This window comes from Guillardia theta (genome assembly GCF_000315625.1).
Source record: "Guillardia theta CCMP2712 unplaced genomic scaffold GUITHscaffold_20, whole genome shotgun sequence".
NCBI lineage: Eukaryota > Cryptophyceae > Pyrenomonadales > Geminigeraceae > Guillardia > Guillardia theta.
Window position 1 is genome coordinate 220,307 of NW_005434654.1, and position 25,444 is coordinate 245,750.

A 25,444-nucleotide genomic window follows, 5' to 3' on the forward strand; every position below is an offset into this window, starting at 1 on the left:
ATCACCTTCTTCGCGTTCGCTTGTTTCTTGATCGCCTTGAAATTCAAGTCAGTGCGCCGCTCTTACACTCAGTAGCCCGACATGCTTCATCGCGTTCTCCGTCCTACTTTGCTGCTTCAGCCTGTTCTTCTCATTCTCTTTCACCAGCATGTCAGACATCTGCAAGCAATCGGCCAACTTTCTCCTCACCTGTCACCTTCTTTGACTTCGACTCCATGTCTTCTTTGCTCTCCAGTGACTTTTGTACCAGCTTCCTGAGAGGTCCATACATGGTGATCCCGGGGCACCTTCATTGCAACATGTCAAAGGAAGTCTTGAAAGCTGCCCTGCACTTCTATCCTCTATCGTTTGATCTTGTTTCTCTTGTCCTAACTTATTTCCCCTTCATTATCCTCAATTTCAATCTCTTTTCTCCATTCTTCAGCTCTACAATCTTCTTCTTCCCAATCCTCCCGAACATTCTCGTATCCCCTCACGCATACCCTCCATCCTCTCTCGCTTTCACCCTCCGATCTTCCTACACTGATCTCATGCTCTTCTCACCTGTAGTAAATGACGACCGAACAGATCAACAAGGACAAGCCTACCATTGCTGGAATTGCAACTCGAACAACATTGAAGTAGAGGGTCGATGATCCTGTTGTTGCAGAAGTCTCTGCTGCAATGATCGTACAATTAGATTTCATCGCTTCTTCTTTGATCTTGCTCGGAACACAGACCCATCCCTTCTCAACATGACATTCCGAGTCGCAACCGTCGTTGGACCTTGTGTTTCCGTCATCACACTCCTCGAGGTTGGAAGAAACGGCTGCAACAACATCAGGGGAGATTGTAACGTGCTCGATCATCGCAACTTGCCTGGGTTGTACAGCTTGTTGAAAGTGATCCCATCCCCGCAGTACGACAGAACTGATGCACTCTCGACGGCATAGCGGAGAGCGACTTGCGGGCTGTAGAGCTTGAGCTGCAGGTTGTAGACCCTGGCACGTTCCTTCAACTCTCGTGGCTCCTCCTCCCTCCTCACCTCGCGCGTATCACAATCGACTGCGACGTCAGAGCCGCAGACTCTGACGAGGATGTGAAACCTACGCAGCTGCTCTGCCCGCACACGTCGTAAGGGCCTGCGCCGCATGACAGCGGGTAGCGAGGAGGATACGACGCAGCCATGCCGGGCTGCGTCTCATCCACACTGCGTGCATGAGCTCATCCTCCTCTTCCTGCGCCTCTTGTCTCACCTGGTCCAGCAGAGCACGTTGCATCTCTGATCCATGCTGACGAATTGAACCCGAAAGCTCGACGAGTCGAGGAGCAGGGAGGTCAGAATGCCTCCCTTGGTCAGCTCCAGCTTCGTCTGGTTCGGCTTGAAGACAGGCGGCAGGCAGAGCTCACACCCCAGCGTCGTCTGTGCGCATGGCGTTCCAGACGCGTCCGTAGGGTCAGTCGCACAGTATGCAGGGAGGAGGAGGAGGAGGTGCAGAAGTAGGCATGAGAGCTCACTGAAAGCCGCATGAAACGTCACTCCTCCTCCTCCTCCTCCTCCTCCTCCTCCTCCTCCTCCTCTTCGCATGCTCAACGAAGCAGATCGTCGTGAGATCGAGGCATCTATCTCCTCTGCTTTCCCCAGCTCTCCCAAGTACTGGGAGGAGACAAGGAAGGAGGCGCGAGGGTTCGAGAGGTGAAGGGAGGGAGGGGAGGGAAAGAGAGTCGATAGGAGGGCAGAGGAGGGACGGAGAGAGGAGGAGCGGGAAGAAGTGAAAGAAGTGGAGGGAAGGGAGAGGAAGGAGAGCAGGGAGGGAGACACAAGGACGAGGGCGGAGGGGGTCAGGAGGGGAGGGGAGCGCAACAGGGAGCGCAAGGATTGTCGGGTTGATGGGAGGGGATGGGGGCGACGAGACTCTAGGGGCTCAATTAGGAAATGATGGAAGTGTGGCCTTGGGGACGGACACGACGAGGGAAACAACACATGGTGGAGTATTTCTGTGTTTAATGTGGAAGCGAAGATTACAAACGTCGAACAACGAGGGAGCAGAGAGGAGGAGAGGGGAGATGAAACTCTCTCTTACAAGACAACGTCGAACAACGAGGGAGCAGAGAGGAGGAGAGGGGAGATGAAACTCTCTCTTACAAGACAGCCTACGTGCACCTCTCGTAGAAGAGGACGTTTGGCTGGAATCGACCCAGTCTGCACCTCTCCACCACTTCCTTCCAGTCGCCAACGCGCTTGACCGAAGAGTCGTCGTATTGAACCCACTGCTTCACCCGCGGCTTGTAGGACAGGAGCACGTAGTGCTGTCCGTAGAAGCAGACCATGCAGCGCAGGCGGTACTTGGAGCCACTTGGCACTCCCGAGTAGACCAGGGAGAGGTCGAGGACGAGGGGAAGCTGGTGGAAGAGGAGGCTGATGTCGTCAGGAGTAGCCGATGTTGTCTCCCAGACCAGCACGAGACTGAAGATGTCGGGGCAGGAGAACAGAGCCTGAGAGCACTCGAACATCGCGTTCCCCTCCTTGCATCCAGGGCAAGTCCTTGTGTCACGTGCGTACGCCTCACGCAGAAGGTCCTCGGGCGACAACTTTTGGTCCCTCAGCTGCTGGTGCACGTCAGCCAGCAGCTTCGGAGGAACGTAGTGGAAGAAGCGCGTGTAGCTCTGCTCCTGCATCTTGTAGCCACAGGTGGAGCATCGCAAGCCCTCCTTCACCTTGAGTCCGAAGGAACCCAGCACGATGTTTGACGAGGCATCCGAAGAGTCCGTCTTCCCGCTCTGCTCGAAGAACAGCTGGAGAGTCTCCAGGATGTCATTGAGCGCTTCGGAAGCATCCGCCATCTCATGCACCTGTGACCGTTTGCGGCTCATGAAGATGGAGCTGAGAGCCTTGCGGCACTCCGTCGGGTCCACTACGAAGAGATTCTTTCCTCCGCTGCCCCACGCGTTCCCAACTGGTGCTGAGACGATTGCTGGAGGGCCAGACGCCCAGGCGTTGGCGGCAGCCGGAGGCTTGTTGGACCCCTCTGTGACAACATCGACTCCGCTCTTGCTTCCTGATAGCGACGAGAAAACCTTAGCCAAACTGCGCAAGAAGGCAGCGGCTTCAGATTCATCGTCAGGTCTCAGGCTTAGTTCAGAGTTTGTCAAGAGAGCCTCTCTGAAGGATTCCAGTTGCCACAAGGACTGTATGATGACATTCAAGAAGCAGTTATATTCACCCTTTGGGTTGTCGAGCCCTTTGCCAAGGTCCTTAGCCGAGATCTCTCCGTTCTTTTCCAGAGCTTCTCCGTGCGATGCTCCCCAAACATTCCCGTACTCTCTCGTGCCAAAGCTCTGCTCGGGTCTGAGATGAATGCTGGGCAATTGCAGGCTGGTGACATCTTCGTTCCTAAGTGCTTGTTCCAATTCCGGCGATTGGCTGTCCTGCATCTTGGTTGATCCAAGAGGAATTTCTAAGGAATCGCCTGCTGCCACTTTCCTGGTTGCCGTGCGCTCTCCATCTTCAGTCTTCTTGAGTGCTGCAGCCCAAGCGTTGGGAGGAGGCATGCTCTTGGCAGCACTCTCCGCCTGCTGTGATGCCGTTGGCTCAGGCTGCAAGTGACTGTCTGTAGGAGCATCCTTGAGAGCCTGTTGACCAGAACCGTTGTCTTTGACTTGATCGACTCTTTCATTCGGTTCTATTTGCTGCGGACTCATCCCAGGAGCAGGAGGACGAGCGTTAAACTGAGGGGGCTGCAAATTCTTGTCCGTAGCGTTACTCCCTGGAAGGCCCTCAGCATCGCTCCAAGGCACAGCAGCTCCTGCATGATTGTTGACAGGGGAACCATGCAATCCAACTGGCGGGCAATGCATTCCGATGGCAGGATTGTGCATAGCGCACATGGCAGACGGGTGCATACCCCAAGCCATCGGCACCGGCGGACAAGCAGGCGCCATGGGCATCTCATTTATTCGGCCATCAGAGAGGATTGGGCGCATTCCTGTTGGTATTCCCATAAAGTATGGCGGCACGTTGGTGGGCAGCATGGCCGGCCCGCACATTGCAGGATTCATAGGATTCATAGCAAGAAAATGTCCACCTCTTGGAAGGTTCCCAGGGCCAGGAAGTGCTTGAGGATGTTGCATCTGAGGGTTGCCGGGAGGAGGAATGCCAGCATTCTCATGGTGCGGAATCCTGTCTCCTACCTTCTGCTTGCTAACATTCTGTTGTCCTTTTCCCTTCGATGTCTTCTTTGCCTTTTCAGATTTCTTTTCAGTTTTGTTTGCACTTTTGCCTGGCTGCACTCCAGTCGGATTATCGTTGCTGGCTTGTGAAGGGCTGCCAGGAACGAATTCCTTCGCATCACAAGACAAAAGTTTGGCTCCACCTTGTGTATTCATCTTCGGTTCTGATTCAGCTGGCTTTGCTTCTTCCTGTATCTGAACTTCAGGATCCACAGCGTTGACAATAGAAGTGGAGTCTTCAACATTAGATGGTTCATCACTTGAAAAGCAAGGAGTCTCATCAGGCTCACTATGGGACTGAATCATGTCGACGTTCTCGTCGGATTCTTCGTGCTCGTTTTCATCAGGTTCGCCAAGATTGTCAGCATCTAAAGATTCTTGTTCCTTAGAGTCTGCAAGGGGGACAACAGGACCTTCTTCTTCGGAATTTTGCTTCTGCTGGGTGTCCTCCATCTCTTTTCGCTGTTTCTTCTCCTTCTCCTTTGCTTTCCGCTTCGCAAGGCGATCTCGTTTGAGTTTTTCTTGTTCTGCAAGACGCTCCTCACTCTTCAACAAATCTTCAACAGCTTTCAAAGCCCCTTCTTCTTTCAATCTCTTATCCTCTTGCTCTTGTGACATTTTGAACCCTGTCAAAATGTTTTCACGTATGATGCAAATACAAATATTCCGAATCATTTCCGAGTAATCCGCTTTGCACTCATACAAGTAAAATAGCAAGGAAGAGCTCTGAAAATCATAAGATCCAGTGTTTGAAACCTCCTTCAGAACTTTCTTCATGTCACCATACATTTTGTCAATATTTTCAAGCATGGAAGTTGCACGAGAATACATAATTTGATACTTGATTGAATTTTCTCCGAGTTTTGCGAGTTCTGAAAGACGGCCTTCATACACTTCTGAAGTAGAAACGCCGGAAAAAAAGGGAGAATTCATAATCTTATGTTTCAATGACATCAAGGATGAGTAAGTCTGTACAACCTTCTGACCATATTCCAAAATATGATTGTAGTTGACTTCAAATCCTTGAAAGTTTTGTATCTCCTTATCGAGCGGTTTGAAGACATCGGTATGTTGTCGCAAGATAGCCAATGTAGACTTCAGGACCGTTTCAGCATGAAACAAATGAGCTTGTCTAGTGTCAGAAGCAGCATTGTTTGCTGTGTGAAACAAAGTCTCAAAGTCACGTAAAAGAAGTATGAATTGTTCTGATTCTATCAAAGACTCGTCGTTGCTAAGACATTGAGCCAAAATATTTCTGAAGTGAGTCAAATCGTTGCTCAATGCCTCAATCTGCCAGAAAATCTTTTGATGTGCTGACCATCTCAATGCTTCTTGAATGTTGGCATCCAACGCTTGCCGAAAATTCTCACGTTTCTCTGACTCAACCTTTTCGTAATATCTCAAGACTTCCGCAAGACTTCGACCATGAACCCGAAACTGTGTTTGGACTCGATTCGATGTGAGTTGTGGGTTGCAAGATGGATTGCTATTTTCTTTCTCATGAAAATTTTCGGTCTGGCGAGACTCAATCTCCTTTCCTTGTTCTGCCATCTTCACAACCTCAATTAAAAATTCAGAATTTCCTTGAGAATCAAAACCGTTTCTATCGGCGTTAAAATCCAGGATCTCACTCTCAGCCAAATATTTATATCCGCTGATTGCATCAATTTCAGTCATATCCACAAGTATACTTGACGCCGTTGCCATGCCTTCATCGAAAACATTTTCAGCTTCTCGCACTATCGAATACACAAGGAGCCATTGTTCTGAGGGGTTCGCAGCATACCTATCCATAACAAAGGCCAACATGTATTCATTCCAAAATTCATTCGATGAACTTGTCATGTCTGAATTGAAGGTAAGCACTGAGTCCAAGCTCTGTACATTATTGACATTTAAAGCGCCACAGATCGGAAAGCGCGTGTTGAACTTCCTCTGAAGATCGAAATATTCTGCGCGGACTTTTTCTCGAAACAAGGATCGGCACAGCTCATCCATTACCTTTGTATCGTTATTGTTTTCAACCATATACATCCATCTATCTTCTGTACACTGATCCAAAGCCTCTTCAACAGGCGTATTCACAGCACTTCCCTGGGAGAAACTGTGGAAAAATCTGATTCTTTTGGAAACTTCAATGTCACAAAGATCTGTTTGGAGGAACTTTTTCATCCTCAACAAAGAATCTTCGGTACTATCAAGATCCGCTTTCCAGGGATATTCCAATGTGACCTTGCCTTGTTCCACAAGTTGAATAGTTTTCTTCTTCGCCATTTGCAGTGTTGCCCGCCACAAAATTGATTTGAGGAGTGGCAGAAGCAAAGAACGATCTGTGTTATGGGTCTCACAATCGTACCAACGACCAAGAAATAAAGTTGATTGATTTTCAAGAGCATTGATAATCACTTGCTGCAAAATGCTCGTTTGGACAAGTTCTTGACGTTGTACATTTGATATGACACTTTTTAGCCTGTCGGCATCAATTTGAAGAAATTTAGGTAAATCCTGCTTGTCAAGTCTCTGTATGTACTCAATCACAGAGTCTCCAAGGTTGTGCAAAAGTTCCTCTGATCTGTCACCTGCTCCCTTCTTTGCAGCTAATTTTCGTTGTAGTCGTTCTGACATCGGATTGGCAGCTCCCTTCACAACTTTGGATGTTTGCATCTCCATGACGTCGTCTTTGCCATGCAGATTTTGATTGCTTTGAGAGCAAAGAGCCAGTGCTTTGGCTCGCACGACCTCCTGTTCAATCATCTGCCGCTTGATTTTCTTTGCTTCTTCAGCAGTCAATGAACCTGATTCTTTGGATCCATTGCTCTTTTTAATCGGTGCTCTTAGGCCCTGCCGATACAGCTGGCCAAGTTCTTGCCGTCTTCTGCCCACCTTAATACTGAGATTGTTCAAGTCTTGAGGCACGAATAAACTTCCATTACTCAACCTCGCAACTTCCTGGAAAATCATGTGGCGAGCATGGAGCTGCAAGCGTCTGAGACGGTCCGTGAGGTAAATAACATCATCCTTGAAGTCGAGATTCAGCAGGCTATGTACCTTGAGATCATCTTCCTCGTCTTTGCTTGCAAGTAATTCGAAATACATTTTATCGTCTGTGGGCCTCGATTTTTCGATTTCTATCACAGCAGTTGAAGCTAATTCTGCTGCAAAATTGTAGTCGCACAAGCATTCACACACAATTGCACAGCATCGTTCCATCCCGTAAGCCCAGCAAATGTGTTGAGATTTCAGATACATTACGATTTCGCGCATTTCTAACTTTCTTTTCGGATCCATTGTACTGCTATCCTTGCTTGTGTTCAGAGCACGAGCCAACATTTCTAGACGAAGAAGTTGAAACTCAGCATTATATTCTTTGAATTTGCTCACCTCATCCTCAAAAATCTTATTAAACTGCTTGAACTTGAGCTTTTTCGATTCCTTTTTGATTTGATTCGAGAGCTGCAGCGCATCCTTCTTGCGCTGCTTTTCCTCTTCATCTATACGGTTGGCACGCTGGCCATTTTGATTGCTGACAGATTTCTTTACGTTGCTTGGCATTGATACACTTTTGAAATAAATCGACTCAGGGCGTCGACATTTTCATGCAGCTTGCAGTGTTTGATGGTAGAAATGACAAATGAAAAGATCAAGCTTTGATTGCATCACTTCACTTCATGTTCTTAACCAAGAATTATACTCCTACAAATAAAATAACAATTAGTCATCAATCCTCTGATTTCTTGATATGCAGATATGACATAGTTTAAGACAGTTGCCGTTGCATGCCAAGCAAAGCAGGGTGGGACGAATTTAGACAAAGGAGTGAATCACAGAAATGAAAAGGGGTAAATGCGTGCACAAAGCGCTGATACATGGTATGAGCATGAGGAAAACAGACAAAAAAACGCGATATGGAAACTGTACGATCAATGCAACGATCGAACAATTCTCTAGCAACCATATCCTCCGACTTTGAACTCGCACCTCCCGTGCCTCCCACTCTATCACCGCTCTCTCAATCACAATCACCCTTCACCCCTGTCATGACACTTCATCCCATGAGCGATCATTTCTTTCCTTTTCTAGGGAGTAAGCTCTTCTCTCCTCTCCCACCCCTCCTCCTCCGAATACCTCCTGTCCTCTGACAGCCATGCAGCGGCGGGAACGAGGGAAAAAAAAATATGTTCCGTTACACTAAACGTTGTGAACCGTTGCGTAGAAACACGGTCTGCTTGCGGGCGGCCGGCCGCCGGGGCCGCCCGGCCGGGCCGGGCACCAGTGACTCAGCCAGGAGTCCGTCGGACCCGGCGTCGCGGCGTGCGGACTGAGCGGGCTCGGAACCGGTGCCAGGGCTCAGAGTCGGAGCTGCCGCCCGGGCCGGCCCCGGGCTGCAGTGCCGGCACCGCCGCTGAGTGAGCCTCCGAGTCGGCCGGCGCCGCCCGGCCGCAGGGCCCGGGCCCCTGCCACGCGGCCGGGCCGGAGCACGCCGTATACTATCATGCCACGGGGGCCCGGGAGGGGGTAATGATGGCCGCGCCCCGGCCGTCCCGGTCGGACCCCGGGCCGCCGCCCCATGCCTCAATGCCGGGCCGCTGTCACCGACGGTTTCAACTCAGCCTGTAGCAGTCACACAGAGTCGGATGCTGAGTCACAGCCTGGCAGAGTCGCCAGCCGTACGGTAGTACGGTACGGTACTGACGGGGACCGTACGGCCCCAGCCGGCTGAGCCGCGCCTCGTTCAGCCCGCCAGGTTCCGAAAGCTTCGCTGTGAAGCCTCTGATGAGACTCAGACTCGTGACGAGTCGCCTGCCATGATCATCCGACCGGATTGTCCCGGCAGTGGATATACCACGGCACCGTGACTCGTGACACGAAGCGTTTTTAAAACGGGCAGTAATAATAAAGATCCGAGGCTACAGTAGCGGCTAGTAGTAACAAGTAAAGCAAAGCGTTCTAACTCAGAGCTCCCAGTCACGTGCCCACTTTCCGGCCTCCCGTTGCCCGCGGCCTCGTTCAATATCCTGGGAGATACCGGGGATAGCGAGGAGATCCGAAGGAGATACCGCTTGGACTCCGGAGATGAGTCTGGACGTTTGACTGTCACACGCCCACACTTCCGCCGCCGCCCCTAGCAACAAGCCTACAGGACTGCCCTTCGCTGCTGCCTCGCTGCTCCCCGGAGGAATCCTCCCCAACCACAACCAGAGCTTAACTTCCCCTCCCTCCTCCCTTTCCCTTGTCCTCTTTCCACTTCCTCCCTGCCTTCCCTGCCCTCCCTGCCTTCCCTGCCTCCCCTGCCTCCCCTGCCTCCCCTGCCTTCCCTGCCTTCCCTGCCTTCCCTGCCTCCCCTGCCTTCCCTGCCTCCCCTGCCTCCCCTGCCTCCCCTGCCTTCCCTGCCTTCCCTGCCTTCCCTGCCTCCCCTGCCTTCCCTGCCTTCCCTGCCTCCCCTGCCTTCCATCATGACGGGCTCGTCACGGCAATGTCTGCCTCGTCGACCTCTCTACACCCCCTCCCTTCGCCCCACACCCGAGTTTGTATTCCTTGACTATTTCGGTTCAAGCTTGCTCGTCTCTTGTCCAGTCTCTGATAGCTCCAACCTTGTCCTCGACTTCACAAGTATCTGCGCCGACGACTCCGAAGGCTTTTGCTGCTGGGCAGATGTCGAGACAAACTACAACAGATGCGCACTTGAGGAAAAGAAGGGAGGGAGCGGAATAGAAAAGCGAGTTAGGCAAGTCTGTCTTGGACGTATGGCGCATATAAGTGAGGCCAATGATGTCAATGCCGGCCATCAGGCAGTAATGGTAGGGAGTGATCGCAAGGATGAAGAGTCTATAAAATAAATCGTCCATTGAGTGGCGGGTCACAATCGAATATCCCCATGCAGAACACCACGCAACAGAGCTCCTTACCATGCTTTACGGAAACCACTAAGGTCCGTAAAAGTCCGGTATCGATACACATTCCTCGTACATGTCATTGATTGTGTTGGAAGTGAAAAATGAACAGAGAAAGCAGGGATGCAATCACGAGGATGAATAACACCATCTGTATCCATGGGAACCCCAGGCCGAGCAGCAATATCCTGGATAAGGGTGTTACACGACCGCTCTGTGATTTCAAAAATCCCAAAAAACACGGAAACCATCATCGGCATCATGACTGCCACACCACAACACTGCATCTGGTACCAGCACTCCACCAGCGAAGAAGGAATGCTCAAGCACGACTCTAGCAGCACCTACAACATGATGCTAGCCAACGTGGTATGCATCAAGACCACCAAGGAGAAAGAGCCAGGTGCCGACATGAACGTCTTCATGTTTGCCGGCTTCGACCCTTCGCTAGCCTTCAACAGCAATGCGCAGGCGGTCTTCGACAGCTTCCTAGGTGTGAAGATGAAGATCGTCCCAGCGAACATCACGGGGAAGAACCTCACCATGGTTAAAACAAATTATGCCAAATCAGAGATAGGAACTATTGGAAGTGATCGTTCTCGTCAGAACTAGGTGTCTTCTTCCCCTTTTGTGTGTGCACCACGTCTGTTTGGGCCACACCAACGTGTGTTGGCTTGCTTTGTTTGGTGTGTGAGATAAAGAGAGATAGATCTCCTTCTGTCACACTCCTTTCCTCTTAGTCGACAAACTCCAGCGCAAGTTCTTGTTGAGCGACCGTCTGAGACACGACTACGAAGTTGAGAGGTTCCTCGCCGGGCGTACGCGTGGACGTGGACAGCAATATCTCGTCAAATGGAAAGGCTATTCTGACGCTTCAGAAACTCCTGGCTTCCCGCAAAAACATCGTCGTCAGCGTTTTTTCAGGAATTCTTCAGATGATGCCTTGGAACAAGCAGCGCTCGACGCCGACGAGTAAGCTTGGTCTGCTTCGGATGGTCCTGCTGACCTCATCGTTCATGAGCAAACTTTTACGTAACATGGAATTCTTGCCGTCGCACAGTGGGAGCAATGTGGTACAATGGATCAAAGTTCATAACACAGACAGACTGCGGCAGGACAGGCAGAAAACCTGTCCTGCTTGTGCTCTAGAAAACGCATTTCCTGATTGTTCCAGTGATCTATCTTGTTATCAAAGCTTGAGTTACAACGTATAGTAAGGTTGATAAAGTTAACCGAGGCTTCAATTGCGCATCAAGAGTTGTAAACAAAACGTTCCATGATCCTCATTTGAAACATTCTATTCCCCCTACCTCCCCCTACCTCCATTTTCTCTTTCCTCCTCCCGCTCTTCTCCTTCTCCCCTCACGCTCTTCTCTTTCCTCCCCCTCCTTCTCTCCTCCCGCTCTTCTCGCTCTTCTCCTTGCTCATGGCATTTCACTCCTCCAGCGTTGGGTCAAATGTAGGACCGGTCATCCCATTGTGGATACCGGGTGTGATGACTGTTCATCTGTCTATTTTTATGGGGTAGGTACCCGAACAAAGGCAACTGGGTAGGGCATCTTTTCTCCGAGATGTTGGGACGCTGCCTCATGTTTTTAAGGGGGAGAGCAGTAGAGCAGTAGAGCAGTAGAGCAGGAGAGCAGGAGAGCAGGAGAGCAGGAGAGCAGGAGAGCAGAGGAGGAGAGCGAGTCCAGAGACAGAGGGACACGGATAGAACGACAGACACAAGCACGATGATGAAGAGGACATGCGGATGGTGTTGATAGCAAGAACGTCAACTCTATCCAATAGTGGACTTTGAGCTTTTCACGGCCAAATTTGATGAGAATGGTTTGAAGAGTTTTATCCCGTTGCACTACAGCTCGAGGGAAAGAAATCATTGACAAGAGGAGTTGCGAAGTGTTGACCATGGGTTTGCCATGCTGATCACGATCAGTGCAAATGCATGACAAGCTGAGCACATTCTTGACACCTTGTTCCTCCATACAGCCGCAGACCCATTCTCAACATATTTCAGCTGGACCCGACAGGATCGGCAAAGTTGGCAGTCATGCCAGAGGTGAGGCTCATACACATAACGACACACGAGCTCATGCTATTGTTTCCCAGCGTTCAGACTGGCTCACCATCAACGGGGTTCCTCTGGAGAGGCGGCTGCAGACAGCGGCCGTCGCAGCTTTCGTCACTGCTCTACCGCTCATGCCGATGAGTGTCATGTGCCACATCTGCTCTCCTTTGCGATCGCTGACGATGCTGGTCAGACTTGCGATTGTCCTGCTCAGCAGGTGGCCCTACCAGCCTCTGATGATCTTGTACCTCACGTACTGGTAAGGGGGAACCGACGGGCGGGTTGTCAAATGACGTGTGATGGTTTCAGTTGCTTCTTCGATGCAAGTCCCCAGACCGGGAGGCGGAAGTCAGAATGGTTCCGAAACCTGGGGTTCTGGAAATACTTCAAGGATTTCTTTCCGATCTCAGTCAAGAAGACTTCGGGTTCTTGTTTGATGAGATTGGTTCGAGCATTGTGAACGATTCGAACGCAGAGCTGGATCCGACGAAGAACTACATCTTCGGGTATCATCCTCACGGCATTATTGGGTGCGGTCTCTATTTTGCTCTTGCTACCTCGTCGGGGTGCAGCCTTGATGAGAGAGCTCTCTCGTTGCCAGGTTTGGAGCAATCTCCTGTTTTGCGACAAACGCTCATGATCCTAAAACTCTTCTGCCTGGTAGGGTAGAAGGAAAACAGAGATATTCATGGATAGAGCAGGAGCGAGGGAGCGAGGGAGGAGAGGGGAAGGAGGGGAGGGAGGGAAGAGTCGGCTCATGTTTTCTCTGAAGGACTCGACCTTTATCTTCTCACCCTCCCAATTCAGTTTCGATTGCCATTCATCCGAGAGGTACTTGGCCGCCTCCCCCATCTCGTATGTGAGCCTCCGTGCAGGTCTGGCTGCTGATGGGCATCTGCGACAGCTCCAAGGAGACGTTTAAGAGAATTCTGTCCAAGGGTCCAGGATCGTCACTGGCTGTAGTAGTGGGAGGTGCAGCAGAAGCGTTAAAGGTGTGAAAGCTGCTCTTGCTGAATTCTGGTCGCTGACTGGTAGCAAGTCCTCACCGGGTAAGATCGATCTGACGCTCAATGCACGGAAAGGATTTGTAAGGCAGGTAAATACGAGGAGAGGAAATCGGGGAGTGCGGGGGAGCGGAGGAGAAAGCACAGGAAAGCGCAGGACAGGATGGAGTGAAAATGAAGCATGGAGGAGGAGGTGCTGAGTTTGAACTTGACTACAGGCGCTGCTTCATTCTGCTTCTCTTGTTCCTGTGATCGCCTTCGGGGAGACCGACGTGAGCTGATGATGGCATACGGAGGAGAAAGAAAGACCAACTGAACTTTGTGTCAGGTGTATGGTGTGTTGCAGAACCAGTTCTTCAAGAAAGTACAAGTCAGACTTCAGGTCTGTCTTGTCTTCTAGAGGAAGAAAGCTTGCTTATAGAAAAGTTTCAGAAATGGTTTGGGTTTGCCATGCCTTTGTTTCATGGCAGAGGAATCTTCAATTACAACTTCGGTCTCATTCCCCACAGACGTCCTATAACCGTCGTTTTGGGCAGGTGGACAACATTTCATCATCGTTATTTTCTTGTTCTCTTCTTCATTATCTCAATCATCATCCCTTCCGTCATCATCATCACCACCATCATCATTATCATCATCATCACCACCACTACCACCACTTTGATTATCACTATGACCACCACTATGACTACCATATCTCACGCCATTTCTTCTTCGTGTTCAAACTTTCATGCAGAGCCATCGAGGTACCAACGAATGATTCAGAGGGGAACCCGATTGCAGCCAAAGGTATGAGAATGACTTTGTTTCTTTCTTGTGACAGGAGCAAAACAGGAGAAAGGTGGCTTGTGGAATCCGATGAGGTGTTTGCTCTGTCGACTTATCGTTAAGCTCACTTCTCGTTGATGACAGGGAAGAGCAATAGTTGCAAAGATTCACGCGCAGTATGTGGAAGAACTTCGCCAGTTGTATGACGAGAACAAAGAGAAGTTCTATTCTCACTGCAATGCCACCTTGAGTGTAACATAGAAAAACTGAAGTCAAAGTCATATGTCATCATTGGGATTTATCTCGATGTCAACACGGTGTCTGAGGCAGGAAGACGAAGATTTGTGTACAAAATGTACTAAAGAATGCAAGCTAATGATCTACCACAAATCACACCTCCCAATAGGATGTATGGACAAGCCATTGTCCAGTTTAAACTTTCCTGCGCACAAGGAATTGATCTCTCCTCTTCATGTACTCCTCGAACGATTCGTTGCTCCTGCATGGAACGGTCACGATGATACTTCACTCCATCCTCACACTCACGGGATGGGGACAGGAGGAGGAACGTAATCATCCTCAACCTTTGGCTCCTCAATCTTCATTTCTACCTTTGGCTTCGGGGCCTCAACTGGCTCTACGACCTCAACCTTCTGCGGAGGAGCCGCAAGAATGGCTTCTCTGTGCTTCAAGTAGTCCTCGAACGACTCAGGGGTGGTCCCCTTCCTTGCCGTGTCCACGAACGCCACAGCCTGTGGCCTCACCTGCTCCTCGTCAACCGCGGCTCGAGGTGGAAGAAGCTTGACTCACCTCCTGCTTGGGTTGAGCTGGAGCAACTTTCTGCTCGGGCTGCTTGACAACTGCAGGAGCTGCGGAAGGAGGCTTGGTGGCAGGAGCAAAGGAGGAAGCAGGCGAGGTAACAGGGGCAGGGGCAGACGAAGGGGCAGGGGCAGACGGAGCGGGAGGGGCATAAGGAGCAGGCGATGCAGCAGGAGCTTCAGTTCTGGCACGAGGAGCGTAGCCTGACGTCGAGTAGCTGATGCGATTTCCAGACTGAGCTTGAGGAGGTGCTTGAACAGGAGCGGGGGCCGGAGCTGCCGCAGCTGGCGCTGGTGCGGCTGCGGATCCTCCCTGGCGTGCCTTCATGTACTCCTCGAACGACATCGCCGGCCTGCCTCCCTCGTCAGCCTCTCCCTTCTCTCCCTCCATCTCAGTCACTCACGGCACGTAGGTCTGCTTGGACTTGGGGTCGTTGGGGTCGATCCTGGTCGAGACCGGGTCACGGGTGTGGGCCTTCTTCTCGCCGCCCCAGCCGGCGTCAGGGAGATCTCCGGCATCCTGAGCTGGCTTGCCCTGCCAACCGCAAGTCAGATCAAGGCAATAGGTAAGCAAGCTCAGCTACCGCAGGTTCATTGTACTGAGGAGCGTAGGAAGCAGCAGGGGCGGAGGCGGGGGCCGAGCGAGCTCCGGGAGTGTATCCGCCAGTGGTGGAGTAGCTCACGCCCCTGCTCGGAGCAGCCGAGGACTGGGGAGCGTAGGAAGGAGCAGCGCTGTACGAGGCCGAGGCAGCAGGAGCCGGGCTGGCCGAGCGAGCTCCGGGAGTGTATCCGCCAGTGGTGGAGTAGCTCACGCCCCTGCTCGGAGCAGCCGAGGACTGGGGAGCGTAGGAAGGAGCAGCGCTGTACGAGGCCGAGGCAGCAGGAGCCGGGCTGGCCGAGCGAGCTCCGGGAGTGTATCCGCCAGTGGTGGAGTAGCTCACGCCCCTGCTCGGAGCAGCCGAGGACTGGGGAGCGTAGGAAGGAGCAGCGCTGTACGAGGCCGAGGCCGCAGGAGCCGGGCTGGCCGAGCGAGCTCCGGGAGTGTATCCGCCAGTGGTGGAGTAGCTGATGCGTCCGCCAGAGGGAGCTGTGGAGATCAATCAGTTACTTTAACTTGGAGTACTTGTCGTGCTACCAGCAGAAGAAGAGCTTGTTTGTTGCTCCGCTACAGAGGTTTGCAAACGCATGAGTATCTGGGAAACGTCTTTCGAATGGTTGTACCTGCTCTTTTCTTTTGAAGGTACTCTTCGTATGGTGACAAGGCTGCCTCTTGTTTGCTTGTCGGCGACGTGTTGGACTCTCCAGCCATCCTTTTCTTCATGTACTCCTCGAAGCTTGTTGCTGGCCTGCTTGCAAGTCACTCACACCGCTCGGCTCAGACTACATGTCTTACGGCACGTAGGTCTGCTTCGACTTGGGGTCATTCCTGTCCAGGTGGGTTGAGACAGGATCGCGAGTGTGTGCTTTCTTCTCTCCTCCCCATCCTGCGTCTGGCAAATCGCCGGCATCCTGAGCAGGCTTGCCGTACGTAGTCGTCTGACTTCTTCCAATGGTTTTCTACCAACATGGTCATGTATCGTCAGAGTTGACAAACATTTCTGTTACAGTTTCAATGACGCCGCTTGGGGCCACATAGTTCGAAGCTGGGATAGAAAAGACGGGTGATCTAGCCTTTCCTGAGGCTAAGGATTGAGCTCAGCTTGTACTACATTTCCAACACACATGCAATACCTTGATTTTGTCTTCGCTTCATATACTCCTCGAATGACTCCGCTGGCCTGTAAAGCCTTGAGTGGAGCTGCAAAGCACCCCACAAGAAGAACTCACGGCACGTAGGTCTGCTTGGACTTGGGGTCGTTGGGGTCGAGCCTGGTCGAGACCGGGTCACGGGTGTGGGCCTTCTTCTCGCCGCCCCAGCCGGCGTCAGGGAGATCTCCGGCATCTTGTGCTGGTCGATAAGAAAGGCGAAGCGAAACTTTCGACGGAGTCTACGAAGAGACAAATTTAGATGTGAAAGGAGTTAAGGAATAAAGTGTAGACAGGGACAAGATGCAGTCTTGACATCAACAAGATTGTTCATATTGACTCACTGGAATACACGATCCCACGAAAGCAGCAGGCGCAGACGACGAGGACAAAGGGGTGAGCATGGCGGCGCTGGAGGCTGCGTGGGTGCTGCTGACTAAAGGTTTTACAGCCAAAAAAAATTATGTTTTACAGCGAAAAAAACTCCGAAACGCAGTTTACAGCCTACCTGTACCCACCATTCTGGAGATGGTTAAGTCATGACCCCCTTAAATCCCTGACAAGTACCCACCCAAATTCAGGTTTAGATGTCACCGAGAATAACCCACCTTGGTCCATGCGGGCGGCTGTTGCCCTACCAAGTACCACAAGGTACCCCACCCCCGGCCCTCCATATCTCGTTGATTCCCTCCCGTCTGGTTTTAGCCAGATGGTATAGTGAAACTATTACTCAACTTGACAGCGACAGCTGCTGGCTCCATCATGTCACGGGGTCCTGACGGGGTCCCGGGCCGGAAGTTGAAGGGCGGGGGGGACCGTCCCGGAAGTCACAGGCCCTTCAGTGTCCGCCAGCAAGCCTACGGGGGTACAGCCTCTGATGAGAGGCCGGCCCGGCCAGTCACTCCCTGTCCGGCCCGTCAGGTGAGGCTCCGGCCGGGACTCGGGACTCCAGACGGTGGCAGTCAGACTTTACTCAAAGTTAAGTGAAAGTTAAAAATCAGTACGAGGACAATCAGGAGACGGTCGAGGAAGTAGCCTGAGGCCAAACGGCGAGAAGAGAAAAGACAGCGAGAACCGTGGCAAACCTATTCCTGCCCGGCCAACTGCTGTCCCCCAACCTAACTGATACCTTCACTTAACTGCGCGCAGGACAGTTCCCCCGCACCATGCCAGCGACATCCTGATCGCTGTGGCCGCCGCCGAAGGAATGAGACTGATCGGACGCATACCGGAACGCACCCGCGATGATGGCAGCGAAGGACAGCGACGAAAGATCCTGGACCGGACTCCGGGATGCGTTTGCACGTCGTCGGACCACCTGAGACGCGGAGTCTTGCGAGGCCGACTCCTCGCCGGAGTCGGAGACTCCCGACCATCTGAGGCTGAGCACGGTGATATTAAGTCACACGGACGGTAAAGGCTCCCGCCCGGCGTGAACGGCGGCGGCCCGGGCCGTCCGGGGACGCCGTATCATCGGACTCAGTACGGTCCACTGGCCACGGGGGGCCCCCGCCGGACGGTGACTTAGCAACTCAAAGCCTAGTCACTCATAATTAAGCGGCGGCACAGCGGCAGTACGGTCAAGTCACTGACGGCGGCGGCCATACGGCGAGACTCGAGAAACTCCGCAACTTAGTTGAATCATAGTACACGGTGACCGTACGGGGAGCTCTTGAACTTATCGGAAGTCGGAAGTTCCCCCGCATGCCCGGTGGGCCCGGCCTGAGCCTGCGGCACTGAGGCAGTGCCCGGCCGCCCGGGTGACTCAAACTGAGTCTGCCCCCGATCAACTTACCGGGCCGCGGCCCGGCCCGCCGCCGGGCGGCGTTGCCGCAAGTTTGTGGCAATGCGCGCTTGAGGATTCCTTCTGCATGCTGCTCCTGTCCCGCCCTTCCTTATTACCATACCTCCTCCGTTCTCCACCCCTCCTCTCATCTATCGTTCACCTGTTCTGCATACATTCCATCTTTCAGGCCCTCCTTCCTTTGAGCCTGAACTCTGAATGCTTCCTTCACATTTCCTGTCCCATCCTCCTCCTCGATCATAGTGTCCTTCCTTTTCCTGATATGATAGACTTCCAACATTTTCTGAGTTAGGTTACTGCTTTTTCTCTGATATGATAGACTTCCAACATTTTCTGAGTTAGGTTACTGCTTTTTCGTCCTCTCCCGTCATCCATTCTTTTCCAAATCTTTTCCGATCTCTGAATTTGCATTTCACCTATATCTCCTTGTTTCCACATCCTTTTCCGTCCTTTCCTTTCAAGACCTCCTCTGCTTTCCCCCCTTCCCTTTCTCTTTTTCCCTCATTTTCTTTCCTCGCCTTCTTTCCTTGGGATTCCTACTCCTCCACTCTTGAACCACCACCATCTCCTCCTTCCAATTGCCCGCTCCAAACTTGTCTTGATACAATCCATACGGCTGGTTACATGAGTGTTCTCCTTGCCATTCTGATTCTTAAGCCAATAATCATCAAAACACTGAACATTTTACTTTACCGATGCCTCTGGTAGTCTTCTTGCGAATGCTTGCTTACCCTGAATGCTCCTCTACACTGTTTCTCTCTGCTCTTATTCCGAATCCCGGCTTGGTAACCTTGCTTTATACTTGCTATCTTTTCTTTGTCTCCCCAACCCTATGCTGCTCGCTGATTTGCTTGTGACTCTTAAAGCTTCTTCCTTGCCTTCCTCTCCAAATACCTTCCTCTTGATCACCTTCCCGTTCCCAGGCAGTGTGTGCAAATCCATCAGGCCGAGCATCAAGATCAAACAGATCAAATTCTTATCATGCACTGATCGTCAGTTGAAGAGAGCACTTTGCATTTTTGGGTATTCGCTGCGTTGTTGTCGGTTCTGATTTCCTCGTTCTCCACACTGGATTTCCTCGTTCTCAACATAGTCATTTCAAGAAGACACTGGGTGGTTCGAAAGAAAGCGCAATGCTGAAAATTATGTCGAAATTGAACACAGTACAATTTTGGGATCAAATCTTCAATGAATAGGAAAAAGAACAGAAGGAGTAACTACGATGCTAATCGAAGACACCTCCTTTACTTGCCAGCTGCTTGTCTGCGCTTGAGGTATTCTTCAAAGGACTCGGCAGGCCTGGTATATCGTTAGAAACTGCTTCACAAAACAAAAAGAAAACATACGGAATGTAGGTCTGCTTGGACTTGGGGTCGTTGGGGTCGAGCCTGGTCGAGACCGGGTCACGGGTGTGGGCCTTCTTCTCGCCGCCCCAGCCGGCGTCAGGGAGATCTCCGGCATCCTGTGCTGGCTTGCCCTGCAAACCATGGGTCAAAGATATCCTCAGGGCCAAGCATAATACATACCGCCATAACAGGGGCAGAGCTGTATGAAGAGGATCTACTAGGAGTGTAGCCTGACGTCGAGTAGCTGATGCGATTTCCAGTTTGCTGCTGGAGCGAGGCTTGATAAGAAGAGAACGATGGAGCTGGAGCCGGAGCAGGAGCTGCTGCAGCTGGCGCTGGTGCGGCTGCGGATCCTCCCTGGCGTGCCTTCATGTACTCCTCGAACGACATCGCCGGCCTGCCTCCCTCGTCAGCCTCTCCCTTCTCTCCCTCCGTCTCAGTCACTCACGGCACGTAGGTCTGCTTGGACTTGGGGTCGTTGGGGTCGATCCTGGTCGAGACCGGGTCACGGGTGTGGGCCTTCTTCTCGCCGCCCCAGCCGGCGTCAGGGAGATCTCCGGCATCCTGTGCTGGCTTGCCCTGCCAACCGCAAGTCAGATCAAGGCAATAGGTAAGCAAGCTCAGCTACCGCAGGTTCATTGTACTGAGGAGCGTAGGAAGCAGCAGGGGCGGAGGCGGGGGCCGAGCGAGCTCCGGGAGTGTATCCGCCAGTGGTAGAGTAGCTCACGCCCCTGCTCGGAGCAGCCGAGGACTGGGGAGCGTAGGAAGGAGCAGCGCTGTACGAGGCCGAGGCAGCAGGAGCCGGGCTGGCCGAGCGGCCGCGAGGAGTGTATCCGCCAGTGGTGGAGTAGCTGATGCGTCCGCCAGAGGGAGCCGAGGACTGGGGAGCGTAGGAAGGAGCAGCGCTGTACGAGGCCGAGGCAGCAGGAGCCGGGCTGGCCGAGCGGCCGCGAGGAGTGTATCCGCCAGTGGTGGAGTAGCTGATGCGTCCGCCAGAGGGAGCCGAGGACTGGGGAGCGTAGGAAGGAGCAGCGCTGTACGAGGCCGAGGCAGCAGGAGCCGGGCTGGCCGAGCGGCCGCGAGGAGTGTATCCGCCAGTGGTGGAGTAGCTGATGCGTCCGCCAGAGGGAGCCGAGGACTGGGGAGCGTAGGAAGGAGCAGCGCTGTACGAGGCCGAGGCAGCAGGAGCCGGGCTGGCCGAGCGGCCGCGAGGAGTGTATCCGCCAGTGGTGGAGTAGCTGATGCGTCCGCCAGAGGGAGCCGAGGACTGGGGAGCGTAGGAAGGAGCAGCGCTGTACGAGGCCGAGGCAGCAGGAGCCGGGCTGACCGAGCGAGCTCCGGGAGTGTATCCGCCAGTGGTGGAGTAGCTGATGCGTCCGCCTGATGGCGCTGCAGATGGAGAATAAGAAGCAGCGGGAGATGATGCTGCCGCAGCTGGCGCTGGTGCGGCTGCGGATCCTCCCTGGCGTGCCTTCATGTACTCCTCGAACGACATCGCCGGCCTGCCTCCCTCGTCAGCCTCTCCCTTCTCTCCCTCCGTCTCAGTCACTCACGGCACGTAGGTCTGCTTGGACTTGGGGTCGTTGGGGTCGACCCTGGTCGAGACCGGGTCACGGGTGTGGGCCTTCTTCTCGCCGCCCCAGCCGGCGTCAGGGAGATCTCCGGCATCCTGAGCTGGCTTTCCTCCGTACGAAGGGGCCGCAGCAGCTGCTGGCTGGGCAGTGGCACCCTGCCTTTTCTTCATGTACTCCTCAAACAGAGATGGCTTCGAATCAGCTGACGGCTCAGCACGAGAGCTCTTCACAGACTTCTGCAACTTGCAAAATCAGAGAACAATCTTTGTTCAATGTAATGACCAACCAGATCCACAACGCCGCTGCCTGCAGAGAACGACGAACCGGAGATTGGTGCAACATATGTTTGCGCAGTCTTGGACCCTGCAGACATTCTCAATGGATGATTTCAACATGTTTCAATTTGCATTACCTCCAGAATTACGTCTCTTCAAATATTCTTCAAAGGATTCAGCAGGCCTAACAGATGTCAGATACTTTCTCAGTCACAACGAACTGCTTACGGAACGTAAGTCTGCTTAGCCTTGGGGTCACTTGGATCCATCCTGGTAGGCTTCGGATCCCTGGTGTGTGCTTTCTTCTCTCCACCCCAGCCGGCATCAGGTAGATCTCCAGCATCCTGCGCAGGCCGATAGGACATGCGGAGGACAGTGGGGGCAGTGGCCTAGCACAATGTCGGCAAGGGATAGCAAGACAATCTTCTGTCATTGTACTTACCGAGGATACATGAGACCCAGGAAGCACAGGATTGACAGTGGGAGCAAAGGCTGCAGTTGGCAGCTTGGAGAGCATGGCGATCAACAAGCGGCGATGCGGTGAGGAATGGAGGGATCGTGGAAGGGCAAGATGAAGGGGATACCCCTAAGTGGGGGGAGGAAAAAAAAAAGAGAAAAATAAGGATTTTGGTGGGTGGTCAGGGAAAACGTGGGGTAGTCAAGTGGGATTCGCCAGGTGGGTACTACCTCTTAGAAGGTCGCGTTTACCCCCTTCCGATTCTCTTTACAGGTCCCAGAAGGGGTTGGTCCTAGGAAATCCAGGGGGTATTTGAAGGGAAGAAATGGGGTCCAAGGAGGTTCACCAGCCTTGATCTCAGCGTACTTTTACCACCTGTACCTGTCTTTTTGGGGTTATGAGGGGGTAGGGGGGTATTGTTTCAGGCTCGCCCCAGCACTAGAATCGCCCCCCCGCCTCAGATGTCCTCTAAGAGGTTCCTACCCCAGAACCCTGCCGATTCCCATCAACCTGCAGGATTTCTACCCCCCTCCCTCCCCCCCCCACCCCCCACCCCCGGGTCTAGCTCCGGCAGGTATAAAGGGCTGCACCTGGTAAGCAGCTTCAAGAGAACCTAGGCCTTCGCCCCCGGCCCAGGAACCCGGGAGTTTAGACTCTTTTGGTCGGGGGTAGACACCGAGGGGTAGAATGGGTACCCCTCTATCGATGATCGACACCTACTACATGTATTTCACCCACCCGTCGGTGAAAGGGGGCCCTTGCAAGCCAAGCAGTGCTGACCAAATGCCTCCCCCATTCCTTTTATGTCTAAACGCGTACTGCTTTAGCTCATTTTCGGTAGTGGGCGACCCTAGCCAGTAGAGACGCTTGTAAGGGATGAAGTACTTTAGGAGGTAGGAGGAGATGGGTACGTGGGTGGGGTCAATTTTTTTCATCTTTTTTTCTTTTTCTTTCTTTTTCTTTCTTTTTCTTTCTTTTTCTTTTCTTTTTTCCTCCTGTAAAAACCTTGGTGTATGCTTTCTTTTTTCCAACGATGGGATAATGGGGGGTAGGGGTGCTGGTAATATTATAACGTACCCGTGCTTGTGGCTTCTTCCTTCTAAGAGAATGACCCCGTGATACGAACCCTTTCCTCACGTGTACCCCTCGTTTCCGCCTTGTATCCCCTGTAAAAACAACCCCACCCCACCCTCGTGATGCCTAAACTATATCCCACCCTACCTTATTTTCAACGACGCGTTTGGCATCCCCACCCCGTCATCAATGCAAAAGCCATGGTCACACCCCCTCGACGACATCGAATTTGGGGGTATTCGCAACCCTAGAGATGGCCTTGGGTCTCATGAATCTACCCCTACCCCCTTTTCGACTTCCATAGACCCCGACCCATCGGACTTCACCCTTAGAACTTTTCCCGAGTCCACCTCAGGTTTCTGACTACCCGTCTCTTTCACCAAAGACTACCCTACCAATCGTCACCTGCTACTCCCGCCGCAATCCCGCCATGCTTACGCCGATGCCATCAGCTCCCATGCCGGGCGCATACGCGACGGTGAGGGGAAGATGCAGATCAAATTCGTTTGCCGAAGATTTGAAAACTTGACTGTTGCCCCTGTGTTATGAAGAAGAAACTTTGTGAAATGATTTGTGCATGAAAATCACTGTTTCTCGTAGTTTCATTTTTTGACGATTCTTGTTGCTCTGTCAGGCCTCTGCAAGCACTATTCTCCGGATGTCATCTAGACCAGCACAAGACGCAGGAGATCTTCCAGATGCGGGCTGGGGAGGGGAGAAAAAGGCACATACAAGAGACCCTGCTTCTACGCAAATCGACCCGGCGGACCCTAAGTCAAAACAGACATACATTCCGTAAGTTGCCTTCTGCAAGATCAGGATGCTTCTTGCTGAAACTTTCAAAACAAAGACCCACGGAAACCTTCGAGGAGTATCTCAAACGCAGACAGAGCTCTGGTGAGTACTGTGATGCAACGCGCCAGTAGCCATGACAGGTGGTTGCCCAGCCCAGAAAGCACCGAATAGCGTTATCGCCCCAGTGTCAGGGCCCTTGCGTGCTGCATCAAGTGGTGTTGTGGATTTGGTGAGTTCGTTGACGGCCATGAAATTCTCGCTGATGCCTGGGTTGCAGAAGTCGGTGGCAAAATCAAGGAGCGAGAGTTCGAACGTTGAGCCCTCGACCAGACAGTATGCATGCATGACACTATGGTGTGACAGTGTGATGGTCTCTCTTCAGGCAAACGGTTTCCTTCGACGAGTACATGAAAAGAAGAAATCAAGGTAAATAATTGAATCTCAACACGCAGTTGCAAAACTTGCCACACTGTTCACACTGCAAAACAACAGGGGAGAAGGCAAAACCTGCAAAGGCGATGGGTGAAGAAATGAGTATATTCGAGAAATACATGCAGAACAAACAGAATCAAGCATCATCAGTAACTGTATGTGTATTGCTATCTCAATCTCCTGTAACCTGCCTTTTTGCAGAATGCACAGGATGCCGGAGATCTCCCTGACGCCGGCTGGGGCGGCGAGAAGAAGGCCCACACCCGTGACCCGGTCTCGACCAGGATCGACCCCAACGACCCCAAGTCCAAGCAGACCTACGTGCCGTGAGTGACTGAGACGGAGGGAGAGAAGGGAGAGGCTGACGAGGGAGGCAGGCCGGCGATGTCGTTCGAGGAGTACATGAAAAGACGACAAGATCAACTGAATGATTCACTTCAGGCAACATCAACAAACTCCAAGCCACAAACATCTACACCGCAAGCTAATCGAGTAAGCTACTCCACCACTGGCGGATACACTCCCGGAGCTCGCTCGGCCAGTCCGGCTCCTACTGCCTCGGCCTCGTACAGCGCTGCTCCTTCCTACGCTCCCCAGTCCTCGGCTCCTCCGAGCAGAGGCGTGAGCTACTCCACCACTGGCGGATACACTCCTCGCGGCCGCTCGGCCAGCCCGGCTCCTGCTGCCTCGGCCTCGTACGGCTCAGAGCTGCCTTCAGCGAACTCCGAGTCCTCGGCTCCCTCTGGCGGACGCATCAGCTACTCCACCACTGGCGGATACACTCCCGGAGCTCGCTCGGCCAGCCCGGCTCCTGCTGCCTCGGCCTCGTACAGCGCTGCTCCTTCCTACGCTCCCCAGTCCTCGGCTCCCTCTGGCGGACGCATCAGCTACTCCACCACTGGCGGATACACTCCCGGAGCTCGCTCTGCCAGCCCGGCTCCTGCTGCCTCGGCCTCGTACGGCTCAGAGCAGCCTTCAGCGAACTCCGAGTCCTCGGCTCCCTCTGGCGGACGCATCAGCTACTCCACCACTGGCGGATACACTCCTCGCGGCCGCTCGGCCAGCCCGGCTCCTGCGGCCTCGGCCTCGTACAGCGCTGCTCCTTCCTACGCTCCCCAGTCCTCGGCTCCACCGAGCAGGGGCGTGAGCTACTCCACCACTGGCGGATACACTCCTCGCGGCC

General features: G+C 52.9%; 6 protein-coding genes across 6 annotated transcripts; 2 read left to right on the forward strand and 4 right to left on the reverse strand.

The window, feature by feature from the left end:
* Window positions 1–2,133: 2,133 nt before the first annotated feature.
* On the reverse strand, window positions 2,134–3,414 carry GUITHDRAFT_68514 (hypothetical protein; the record flags this gene model as incomplete). The annotated part of the gene is made up of 2 exons (XM_005835655.1): window positions 2,134–2,907; window positions 3,016–3,414. The coding sequence occupies 2 exons, from the start codon at window positions 3,412–3,414 to the stop codon at window positions 2,134–2,136; spliced, it is 1,173 nt and encodes a 390-aa protein (XP_005835712.1).
* Window positions 3,415–9,758: 6,344 nt separating this feature from the next.
* GUITHDRAFT_105360 (hypothetical protein) lies at window positions 9,759–10,055 on the reverse strand (the record flags this gene model as incomplete). Its single annotated transcript, XM_005835656.1, has 1 exon — window positions 9,759–10,055. One exon carries the CDS (start codon window positions 10,053–10,055, stop codon window positions 9,759–9,761), a length of 297 nt encoding a protein of 98 aa, XP_005835713.1.
* Window positions 10,056–10,259: 204 nt separating this feature from the next.
* Window positions 10,260–11,076, forward strand: GUITHDRAFT_136415 (hypothetical protein; the record flags this gene model as incomplete). The annotated part of the gene is made up of 2 exons (XM_005835657.1): window positions 10,260–10,689; window positions 11,036–11,076. The coding sequence occupies 2 exons, from the start codon at window positions 10,260–10,262 to the stop codon at window positions 11,074–11,076; spliced, it is 471 nt and encodes a 156-aa protein (XP_005835714.1).
* Window positions 11,077–12,481: 1,405 nt separating this feature from the next.
* Window positions 12,482–13,706, forward strand: GUITHDRAFT_52406 (hypothetical protein; the record flags this gene model as incomplete). The annotated part of the gene is made up of 8 exons (XM_005835658.1): window positions 12,482–12,593; window positions 12,644–12,769; window positions 12,941–12,999; window positions 13,044–13,160; window positions 13,208–13,264; window positions 13,391–13,444; window positions 13,501–13,554; window positions 13,605–13,706. Coding segments are annotated over 8 exons (681 nt in total), but the record flags the coding sequence as incomplete, so codon positions are not given.
* Window positions 13,707–14,284: 578 nt separating this feature from the next.
* Window positions 14,285–15,052, reverse strand: GUITHDRAFT_162293 (hypothetical protein). Its single transcript, XM_005835659.1, has 3 exons — window positions 14,751–15,052; window positions 14,487–14,621; window positions 14,285–14,439 (listed from the first exon to the last, which is right to left on the reverse strand). Exons 1-3 carry the CDS (start codon window positions 14,909–14,911, stop codon window positions 14,373–14,375), a joined length of 363 nt encoding a protein of 120 aa, XP_005835716.1. The 5' UTR covers window positions 14,912–15,052; the 3' UTR covers window positions 14,285–14,372.
* Window positions 15,053–19,552: 4,500 nt separating this feature from the next.
* Window positions 19,553–21,772, reverse strand: GUITHDRAFT_105364 (hypothetical protein; the record flags this gene model as incomplete). Its single annotated transcript, XM_005835660.1, has 9 exons — window positions 19,553–19,607; window positions 19,655–19,785; window positions 19,835–20,051; window positions 20,103–20,233; window positions 20,283–21,156; window positions 21,208–21,464; window positions 21,515–21,591; window positions 21,641–21,687; window positions 21,732–21,772. The coding sequence occupies 9 exons, from the start codon at window positions 21,770–21,772 to the stop codon at window positions 19,553–19,555; spliced, it is 1,830 nt and encodes a 609-aa protein (XP_005835717.1).
* Between the last annotated feature and the right edge of the window lie 3,672 nt (window positions 21,773–25,444).